The sequence below is a fragment of the Ruditapes philippinarum genome, unplaced genomic scaffold, assembly GCF_026571515.1.
Source record: "Ruditapes philippinarum isolate M1 unplaced genomic scaffold, ASM2657151v2 ctg232_1_1_1_1, whole genome shotgun sequence".
Taxonomy (NCBI): domain Eukaryota; kingdom Metazoa; phylum Mollusca; class Bivalvia; order Venerida; family Veneridae; genus Ruditapes; species Ruditapes philippinarum.
Window position 1 is genome coordinate 217,033 of NW_026854319.1, and position 12,372 is coordinate 229,404.

General features: G+C 33.2%; 1 protein-coding gene across 11 annotated transcripts in view; it reads right to left on the bottom strand.

Annotated features, from left to right (window-relative positions):
• Positions 1-12,372, bottom strand: part of LOC132739799 (unconventional myosin-Ia-like) — a 113,379-nt gene that overhangs the window by 54,703 nt on the left and 46,304 nt on the right. For all 11 annotated transcript variants that reach the window (XM_060727594.1, XM_060727595.1, XM_060727593.1 and 8 more), the window contains 3 exons: positions 2,535-2,629; positions 996-1,100; positions 171-217 (listed from right to left, as the gene is read on the bottom strand). In XM_060727594.1, coding sequence (XP_060583577.1) covers positions 171-217; positions 996-1,100; positions 2,535-2,629 — 247 coding nt within the window. The remainder of the gene's footprint in view (positions 1-170; positions 218-995; positions 1,101-2,534; positions 2,630-12,372) is intronic.

Consider the following 12,372-nt stretch of genomic DNA (forward strand, 5'->3'; position numbering starts at 1 on the left):
TTTTGCAAGAATCATTGTTACAAAGATTAACCCATACCCTGCAATTTTTGTAATGGACTTGTCTTGTTTTGAATACAGAACATTGTTTTAATACCCTAAATTTGCTGGACAGTGATAAGCCTTTGTCATCAGAAATAGAGCCAATGTATAGTACGAAATCCAATACTTACAAATCTTGAAGAGTTGTCGTTTCTTAAAGTCTTCGCATTACCAAACGCTGAAATAAAAGATAATCACTTTAAACTTTATACTCACTGCTATGATATAAGATCTCAAGCATTTGAAATGCTCACGTTAAAAAAGGAGTATATGAGAGAATCAATCTAAAAATGGAGTTTTAGTTCTATTTTAAGCACATAGCCTATACTTTAGATTTATGTATTATATGTTGTATTTGTAATATGGTGATGAGCTTTTTATGCTTAAACCAAGAAATAAAGTTTCTGTTCTGTTCTATAAAGTTATTTGTATGGTTAATATTTGCTTTTTTTGGTTTGGTTTACATTGCACCAACACAGTATAGGTCATATGGCGACTTTCCATCTTTACTGGTGGAGGAAGACCTCAGGTGCCCTTCTGAACATTATTTCAGGCCTAAATGGGCACCCGAGTAGAACCACCAACATTCCGTAAGCTAGCTGGACAGCTTTCTCACATGTAAAGTTGGACGCTACTTGTGCAGCTCATACCTACAGTGGTAAAAAACATGTGGTTTGAAGTTGATATTTGATAAGAACAACTCTCATGGATGGTATTTATTGTTTACTTTCATTCATTTATGATCTACTTTAAACTCAACTCTATATTAATATCATAATACATCTTACTGTTATAAGCTTTTTGTACATTTAAATGACATTTAATGCATTTTACAGTGCACTAACTTTTTTGTGTTTCAAGCAAATAAACTTCAAGATGGGCTAGTAACAATGAGTGAATGGAACCCCCTACAGATAAAAATTAATAATTTACATTATTACAACTCCAGTAATTACCTTCTAGTACGGGGTTTGACTGTAGAAGCTGTTCCTTTACCCGATCAATTTCTCTCCCTTTACCAGATACTTGAGCAACATACTGCATTATCACTTTACTTGCCTCTATAAATATAATATAATAATTTTACATACAAAATGTTGTGACATGAAGCTGAAAATTGGTCTTATATATTAAGTCTTACCTGAAAAGTTCTTTCAGTTATTTCATACCTTTGACTTTTCAAAATCAGTACATGTATTTTGATAGTGAAGTACATAAAATTACTAATGGAATGTTCCAATTTATAAGTACATCTACATGCAATTCAATTTTAATGAATCTTTATCAATTCAGTAATGAGAGTATAATAAGACCACCAATAAGCAAGATTGGACAATAACTACTGACTTATCAGCAGACTAACAGACAGATGAACAGACAAACAGATTAACAGACATACAGATTAACAGTTATTAGATATATAGATCAGAAGCAAACTCTTTCAATCTATTTATTTGTACATTGAGTCATCTTTGAGAAAATTATAACCCAGTGCAGTTACTTTAACCAGATTAAGGGAGTTAAAAGCATGTTGTGATAAGCTAATACAGTAGCTCACAAAGTTAATCCTTATATAGATACAGTTAATCATACAAGCTCAGGTCATGACCTCACACATTACTTAAGTTTTGTTCATACATATACTGCGTAAACCTAACAATTCAAATAAAACTGTATCCCCCAAAACTCCACTACTACTAGTTGAGTATAGGGGAAAATCTATTTTGTTTGGTAATTGTTTTTTGAGAATATTAGAAAACACTTTCAAAATAGGCAAACAACAAAAATAATTGCCGCATTTTATCAAAACAATGGAAAAGTGTCCAAAGAAAATAGCTCGGTGTCTGGGCAAAATGGAATAAGGAACCTGATGTCAAGTCTATTTTGGAGGAAAAGTATGTAAAAATGGTAATTAAATGGCCAATAGTAAAGGAGGAGGAAGGGGAATAGATACTTAAGGTAAAATGTACTGAATATTAAAAGTCCAATCAAAATGAATTTTCAAAAGTCCCTGCACACAACAGCACACTAGAATGTTCTGTGATGGGTAACATAAGAATTTGTTCAAGTTCATAAAGGGCAATAACTAAACTGCATTGAAAATCAATGCTAGAGTTAAAGGTCTTGGTTGATCACCTGTAAGACTACCCTGAAGTCATGTGTGATGATCTAAATGAATATTTAAATGGTTTGGGATATTATATAAGTTCTGGGTATGTGTCACATACTAATGATGAAGTTTCAAAATGGTCTATTATACAGCGATTATTTGTGCCACAGTTAATTGTCTCGGACAGTGTCATACAATTATGATCCCGAAAACATGCTTATAAAATCAAGGGAATACCCTCAGTAATTAAAGAATTAAATCTTGCTCTAGGAATTCTGTAAGTTATTCAGTACAAATTTCTGCAAGAGTTATAGGTCATGGTCAGCATTAGACTGTAAAACTGGTAAGTTTAAATGATGTACATGTAACATTATGTACACTGTACCTGTTTTACCAGCACCACTTTCACCGGATATTATGATACATTGGTCCAAGTTGCGGTCACGCATAGATCTGTACGCCTCGTCTGATATAGCATAACTGTAAAGAAAACAAAAGAAATGTATGATGATTGGTTTAAATAAGTAAGTACAAATAACAAATTATAAAGTGACAAATAATACATGAAAAGGGTATGCATAAACTAATAAATTTAGCACTAGAGCACCAGTAGTACTTTAAGTTATTCCATATAAGCCTCAACCTTTTTATCAAAATCAATATACATTAATATATACTGTTTAAATAAAAGTGGTAAAAGTAATATATGCAAGAAAAACTTTGAAATTTGTGAGGAAAAACAAACTATGATTCATGAATTTGCCCTGCTTTTAATTCAGAAAAGTCCATGGATTTGAACATTAAAGGCACATGACATGCCTCAGAAATTCATATTTATAGAATTTATATTCATAAAAAAGATAGCAGTTCTTGGGCATATTGGGCCTTTATAATACAAAAATTGAGCTACCAACAGTATACTTTAGACTTTTTTAAGACTGCATATAAGTGCAGGCTGGCTTGTCCCTATACTAATAGCTTAATATGATTCCTACAAGGTCAGGTATATAAGGTCAATTTGGTACATCAAGCTACCTTATATAGATAAACCATAAAACATAAACAACAAAACTTTAATGTCCTGATTTTCTTTCAACAACCTCTTGTACAGGTTGATAAGAGGGATTTTATATAGTATATACAGGTAATTCACTGAGGACAGTGTTCTTCACTCGGTCTAAATGTCACTTGATATTTCAAAATCTGCTGATAAGGCTAAAATCCTTCTGACTGACATTTAATTTGCAATATTCACGCCAAGCTTTAAGTATGGCGACACTGTGAAGTAGCTGATCTATAAAGATTGCTTTAAGTATACTCCAGCTTTTTGGAATTGAATCAAAGCAGGAGGGAAACTCTTTAAGGATATGCCAGTAACAGAAAGTTTATGGCCTTTAAGATTGACACGTACAATTTTCAAACATAATTCACTTATCTTCTTCAGACATAAGGCAACATATGTGAACATGATAAAACTTTATATTTAGAACAGATTCAACATTATACTTAGAACCTTCAAATAAATCACAATATTGTATGGAAATATAAATCAAATACAATCTTAGAAGTAAGAAACAAGAGCTGTCGGTAGGACAGCAACGCTCTATTATTCTTAGTGCTTGATAGTAAAAAAAAATGCTTGATACAGTTACCTCCTCCTGTTTACAGGATGGGATAATGATGGTGAACAAGTGTGCAAAGTTTCAAAGCCATATGTCTATGAACTTTGAAAATATTTGAGGTATTACAAAAACTTTAACATAAATTCTAAGTCGAAAAGGGGGCATAATTCTGTCAAAATGCTTGATAGAGTTACCTCCTCCTGTTTACAGGTTGGGGTCATGATGTTGAACAAGTGTGCAAAGTTTCAAAGCCATATGTCAATGAACTTTGAAAATATTTGAGGTATTACAAAAACTTTAACATAAATTCTAAGTCGAAAAAGGGGCATAATTCTGTCAAAATGCTTGATAGAGTTACCTCCTCCTGTCTACAGGTTGGGGTCATGATGGTGAACAAGTGTGCAAAGTTTCAAAGCCATATGTCAATGGACTTTGAAAATATTTGAACTATTACAAAAACTTTAACATAAATTCTAAGTCGAAAAAGGGGCATAATTCTGTTAAAATGCTTGATAGAGTTACCTCCTCCTGTCTACAGGTTGGGGTCATGATGGTGAACAAGTGTGCAAAGTTTCAAAGCCATATGTCAATAGACTTTGAAAATATTTGAACTATTACAAAAACTTTAACATAAATTCTAAGTCGAAAAAGGGGCATAATTCTGTTAAAATGCTTGATAGAGTTACCTCCTCCTGTCTACAGGTTGGGGTCATGATGGTGAACAAGTGTGCAAAGTTTCAAAGCCATATGTCAATGGACTTTGAAAATATTTGAACTATTACAAAAACTTTAACATAAGTGGTTACGCCGACGCAGACGCCGACACTGACGCCGACGCTCGGGTGACTGCAATAGCTCTACTTATTCTTATCGAATAGTCGAGCTAAAAATGTGGATTTTTTTATATGGAGTTTGCATTTTTGTAACTTGTAACAAGATGGCTATATTGTTGGTTATACATTTTCAAACTTTTTGATAGAGGGGAAAAAGACCTTGCAATGGTATGTCTGTGCATTAATTTTTGATTCAGCTGACCCCTCAGTGTAACAAACAGCCTTTCAAAACAAGCAGGGTTAAGTGATTCAAATTTAGTGACTATAATCACTTGGCCTCAGAGGACCTGGCTATCACTACCATGGAGGACCCAGCTATATGGCCTCAAAGGCCCCAGCAATCATTCAAAGGTTCCAGCTATCACATGACAACTGAAGACCAAGCTATCAATTAGTGACAAAGGATACAGCTATCACTATCTTTTAGTCTTGATGGATTTGGCTATCACTCTGCCATGGAAAAGTACATGTCTACCAGCAATTATGGCCACTCACCCAAGAAGGATCATACAAGACCAACTTTATCTTATCATAAATTCAAACTTCTTTTTATAATGTCATTAAATCAACCTTAGTGATGTGAAAATTTACTCAAAACTACTGTCATAACTTAAGGAAAAAGTAGGTTTTTTTCCTGCACATATCTTTAGATCTAACATGTTTAGGCTGAAAGCAGGAAGTATAAAAATCACCCAAGTATTTATGTGAGGCAAGTATTAATGTAATGTTTATACTTTTACAATCATGTCCAATTAATATGTCAACTGACAAACAAAATTTAAGAAAACTATTAAATTTTTGAAATTATGTTTAAAGATATTACGATTGGAATTTTCCCATCATCACAAATCTGTGCAGAAATTGTATGCAAAAATCACTTGACAAAGACATTTATTATTATCACACAAATCTTTGTTACAACCATAATACTGGAAGTGAAAGCCTTAAAAATACACTGGCGACAGCTACATATTCTGACAGCTACTTTTTTTGCGTAATATACAATAGTATTTTTTTTTCTGGATTTCATTACAGTTTAAAGAAAATTTTATCATCTGGAGTGTAAGCAAGAAACACGTCCTCTTCCCAGTTTCACCTTATGTGAGCTTATAACACTTATTTTCTGGTCTAAATAAGTACACACAAAATCCCTTTAATCTATAATTTATCAAGTTTCGAGTATATGTTGACACATTTTAAATGTTTTAAGTATTTGAAATGAATTGACAAAATATAAATCTTATTTATACATTTGTAACCCTCTTCTAAAGAGGTGAAAAATATTGCTCATCACAAAACTTAAAAGCACCAAATTAATTAAAGTCAGAGATAATTATAAATTCCAAAAAATTAAAAAAAGGACATCGCTGAGTGGTTTAAAGCTTGCAAATCACTGGACACAGAATTGGTGCACCTAAGGTTACAATTATGGTACACCTGAGGTCACAATTATGCAACTGAAGTCTTCCTTAAATAGTTATGCTGGCAATGTTACCATAAAACCATTATGGCTAGTGTTTAATGTAAGACTTATAACAACCAAGAATGAAAAAAATATTTTCATGTATAATTAATCAGCAAAACATTGTTAATGATTTATGATTATGATATTTATATATACATGTATATTCTTTTATGCAAAACAAGTTAAAACTGGATTCAATAAATCCGACTGTTGACTAAAATAATTAATTAGGAGAGAATTGTAGGTTATCATTAATATAACAAAGTGCTATAATTTTAGATCGCTGGTTATAACAAACGGTTACCATAGCTACTGGATGCTAGGTACTAAAATATCCACATTTAATTATCTGTAAATGCATTATATCACAGAATATTCTGTCTGTGTTTGCCTATATTTATTGTCCATGAAATTAACAGTCAGGTGACCTAATCTTAAAGCACTTTAATGTCATTTAATTAAAATTTGTTAAGTATCTCTTCTTGCACGATTTTCTGATTTAGATATTTTCTTACTTTAGCATTCCATTTACTTATTCTAATGACATGAAATGAATTTTTAAATGCATCATTTAGTCATGGATATGACATGAAATGAATTTTTAAATCCATCATTTAGTGACCAAATCACAATCATGGATATGACATGAAATGAATTTTTAAATCCATCATTTAGTGACCAAATCACAATCATGGATATGACATGAAATGAATTTTTAAATGCATCATATAGTGACCAAATCACAATCATGGATATGACATTAAAATGAATTTTAAATCCATCATTTAGTGATCAAATCACAATCATGGATATGACATGAAATGAATTTTTAAATCCATCATTTAGTGACCAAATCACAATCATGGATATGACATGAAATGAATTTTTAAATCCATCATTTAGTGACCAAATCACAATCATGGATATGACATGAAATGAATTTTTAAATGCATCATATAGTGACCAAATCACAATCATGGATATGACATGAAAATGAATTTTAAATCCATCATTTAGTGACCAAATCACAATCATGGATATGACATGAAATGAATTTTTAAATGCATCATATAGTGACCAAATCACAATCATGGATATGACATGAAATGAATTTTTAAATGCATCATTTAGTGACCAAATCACAATCATTGATATGACATGACATGAATATTAAATGCATGATTTAGTGACCAAATCACAATCATGGATATGACATGACATGAATATTAAATGCATGATTTAGTGACGAAATCACAATTATGGATATGACATGACATGAATATTAAATGCATGATTTAGTGACAAAATCACAATCATGGATATGACATGACATGAATATTAAATGCATGATTTAGTGACAAAATCACAATTATGGATATGACATGAAATGAATTTTAAATCCATAATTTAGTGACCAAATCAAGGGATACAGACAAAAGCCCCCCCCCCCCCCCATCTAAAAATGACAAGGTGGACAAAAGCCCCCCCCCCCCCATTTCATGGATATGACATTAAATGATTTTTTAAGTCAACTATGCCCAAGTCACATTGATTTTACTGTGCATAAAACACTCCTGTACCAATATAACCTTTCTAAATTCAATTTCTTTTGACCAAACTTATAAGTTACCTATACAGGAGGAAGTAGATTTAAATTGTTTAAAACAATAATGACAAACATGTGTATTCAAAATACATGTATAACATGAGCTGCTGTCATACTGTAACATACTGTAATCATTTAAAACTGACATCTTTAATTAACCTTTTTAACTTAAACATGTATACAAAGGTTATTTAAGTGGAACTAATTGTTTTTGTGTGGTGTTTTTATTCTATATTAAAAATCTGACTAATGGTTAACTATGTAATTATGTAAGCTCATTAATAAAAGAAAAACATTCATAATTATGTGGTAAAAGTCGCCAACTGTTTGCTCTGTAACTAATTTTTTATTGATAAAAAAAATTAATAACTTGGTCATAAAATTAATATTTTTTTGGTAATTAATTTATGTCAGTTATAAAAATATGACTCACAGCTAAAGCGGGCTAACTGTGTAATTACAAACCTTGAATATTTTTGTAGCAACAAAAATATATTTAATAGCTTGTATTATACAGATGTGGTATTTTGTACCATTAAAAATATTTCCTGCAGCATAAAAGAACAGCTGGTAAACTAAGTGCATGCAAGAATAAAAAGTTAGATGAGTTACTCATACCTCTCATCCTTGAATATATTCAAGTGCCCTTATAACACTCTAGATTCCAGTTTGCCATTTAATTCTTATATAATTTCGTAAAAAATGCACCATTAGGCCATAATCTGTGATTTTCCCAGCTCTACTGTTAAAAGAGATCAGCATCTCCTTTAGAATGGACAAGAATGACTGTACCCTAAGCATGTACAGAATGACTATACCCTAAGCATGTACAGAATGACTGTACCCTAAGCATGTACAGAATGACTGTACCCTAAGCATGTACAGAATGACTGTACCCTAAGCATTTACAGATTGACTGTACCCTAAGCATGTACAGAATGACTTTACCCTAAGCATTTACATAATGACTATACCCTAAGCATGTACAGAATGACTGTACCCTAAGCATTTACAGAATGACTGTACCCTAAGCATTTTACAGAATGAATGTACCCTAAGCATGTACAGAATGACTGTACCCTAAGCATGTACAGAATGACTGTACCCTAAGCATTTACATAATGAATGTACCCTAAGCATTTACAGAATGACTGTACCCTAAGCATGTACAGAATGACTGTACCCTAAGCATGTACAGAATGACTGTACCCTAAGCATGTACAGAATGACTGTTCTCTAAGCATGTACAGAATGACTGTACCCTAAGCATGTACAGAATGACTGTACACTAAGTCTCTACAGAATGACTGTATCCTAAGCATGAACAGAATGACTGTACCCTACGCATGTATGGACTGTGCCCTAAGCATTTACAGAATGACTGTACCCTAAGCATTTACAGATTAACTGTTCTTTAAGCATGTACAAATTGACTTTTCTCTAAGCATGTGCAGATTGACTGTTCTCTTAAAATATGTACAGATTGACTGTTCTCTAAGCATTTGCAGATTGACTGTTATCTAAGCATGTACAGATTGACTGTTCTCTAAGCATTTACAGATTGACTGTTCTCTAAGCATGTGAAGATTGACTGTTCTCTAAGCATGTACAGATTGACTGTTCTCTAAGCATTTACAGAATGACTGTTCTTTAAGCATGTGCAGATTGACTGTTCTCTTAGCATGTACAGAATGACTGTTCTCTAAGCATGTGAAGATTGACTGTTCTCTAAGCATTTACAGATTGACTGTTCTCTAAGCATTTACAGATTGACTGTTCTCTGTGCAGATTGACTGTTCTCTAAGCATTTACAGATTGACTGTTCTCTAAGCATGTGCAGATTGACTGTACCCTAAGCATGTACAGAATGACTGTACCCTAAGCATGTACAGAATGACTGTACCCTAAGCATGTACAGAATAACTGTACCCTAAGCATGTACAGAATGACTGTACCCTAAGCATATACAGATTGACTGTACCCTAAGCATGTACAGAATGGCTGTACCCTAAGCATGTACAGAATGACTGTACCCTAAGCATGTACAGAATGGCTGTACCCTAAGCATGTAGAGAATGACTTTACCCTAAGCATGTACTGAATGGCTGTACCCTAAGAATGTACAGATTGACTTTACCCTAAGCATGTACAGAATGACTGTTACCCTTAACATTGACAGAATGACTGTACCCTTAAAATGTACAGATTGACTGTACCCTAAGCATGTACAGATTGACTATACCCTAAGCATAAATAGAATGACTGTTACCCTAAACATTGACAGAATGACTGTACCCTTGACTGTACCCTAAGCATGTACAGATTGACTGTACCCTAAGCATGAACAGAATGACTGTACCCTAAGCATGTACAGATTGACTGTACCCTAAGCATGTACAGATTGACTGTACCCTAAGCATGTACAGATTGACTGTACCCTAAGCATGTACAGAATGACTGTACCCTAAGCATGTACAGATTGACTGTACCCTAAGCATGTACAGATTGACTATACCCTAAGCATGTACAGAATGACTGTACCCTAAGCATGTACAGAATGACTGTACCCTAAGCATGTACAGAATGACTATACCCTAAGCATGTACAGAATGACTGTACCCTAAGCATGTACAGAATGACTATACCCTAAGCATGTACAGAATGACTATACCCTAAGCATGTACAGATTGACTATACCCTAAGCATTTACAGAATGACTGCACATGTCCTACAGAATCACTGTAAGCTAAGCATGTACAGATTGACTGTACCCTAAGCATTTACAATGGACAATCCGCACTGGATTACCTGTTACTTTCGTGTCAAATCTACATACAATCATGAAAGTAACAGGAAACTTGCTTAAATAATTTCAAACTAAACATTTCAATATTGACCTAGGCTTCACTTTTATCTGCATAAGTAAATGTACAGCAAGATTAGAGAAGTTTGTTTTATCAATTATTTTTCTAGCATAAATCATATTGTAAAACTACCACAAGTATGTTTATCTGCTTAATCAGGCACTAATTCTTTAAAGTAGGCAACTAAGCTATGTACAGACGTAAACAAATGTCCTTTTAAATATCATTTTTATCTTACGTAACTGACACAATGCTGAGTAACTGACACAATGCTGACCCGGTTCTGCGTAATATTTGAATAATTCCATTTTAAAGTTACCTAAAAAAAGGAAAACTTGACATAATGAGTTTTAGAATTGATTATAATAATTTATATTGTATAAGCTAGAAACACTATCACTGACTTATTATACAAGAAAAGTTCTTTGGTAAAAATGTGAGGGTAAACTAATCAAAATTAATATTCATTTTCAAATAAAACAAGTCATAAATTTACAACAAATGTGAAGTCAATTTAGGGCTCACATTAGTAATTAACATATAGGCATTTCAAATTTAAAATATTGTTTCTTCTAGACATTACAGTTCTTGTGGACTTGTTTAGATCTTGGCTCATTATAATCTTAAAGCTTAAAATTTAACTTTGAATTTTACCTCAATTTAAATTTAGTTCAATGCCTAAATTTAAATTTTAATAACTATTTCAGTATGTTTGCTTATTTTTGAATTCTTCGCAAGGTTTGGTTTGTTCTCTTTAACTGAATAACAACTTCATCACATATTATTTGTGGTGGGGATATGTGGTTCTTAAGTAACTGAGTCCCAACTTTCAACCGTCATATATATAGTGACTGAACAAATTCGGAGGCTTTAAATTATTGGCTTTGATGGCTGAGTGGTTAAGGTCACTGATTTCAAATTCCTTGCAACTTAGGGAGGATATAAATCTTACCACTACCTGCTTCAGCCTTATTGCTACCAGTATAAGATGAACTTTCACATTTGTTCAGTCTGACAAGGCTCTATACTGTTGGTAGCTTTTTTTTTTACATTTCTTATATTGAAAACCCCTAAACTTTGAATGGACTGTTACAAAGTCAAACACTCTGGGAAAATCCATTACAAAACAGTAAGGTTTTATAAGGGTTAAATAGCATAAGGATGTTGAATGAGGAAACTATCCAGCAAGCTTACATGTAGCTACTTTAAGAGTGAGTCAACAACGCCCACTTGTGCTGGAGATATTTAGACATAAAATAACACCTGCAGTATGACTATGTGACCATTCATTTAAGGCCAGAAAGTGATCTTTCACTGTAAAATTCAGTGCAACTTGTTTTTCTGGTTAATTTAATGCTGATTTTAAAACAGTTTTGGTCATGTGTCAGCTTTCAATCCGCCTAACCACCTCTTTCCCGGATAACTAACTACTCATTTTCTAATATTTCAGCAAGTGACAGACTACTAATCACACATGACTTCTGAATCAGCTGTTAGAGACAAATAACCATTAGATTTGAGCTGTGCCATGACAAAACCAACATAATGGGTTTGCTACCAGCATGGATCCAGACCATTCGCGCAGTCTGATCAGGATCCATGCTGTTCGCTTACAAACCGTATAACAAGTAGAGAAACTGATAGGGAACAGCATGGATTCTGATCAGACTGCGCGGATGTGCAGGCTGGTCTGGATCCATGCTGGTCTCAAACCCATTATGTTGGTTTTGTCATGACGTGGCTCATTTAGTGTCTGAGATCAAACGTTACAGAGAAGTTATGCCTCACCCAAGGATTAAACTAGCAACCACTGAATTACTATCTAATGCTCTC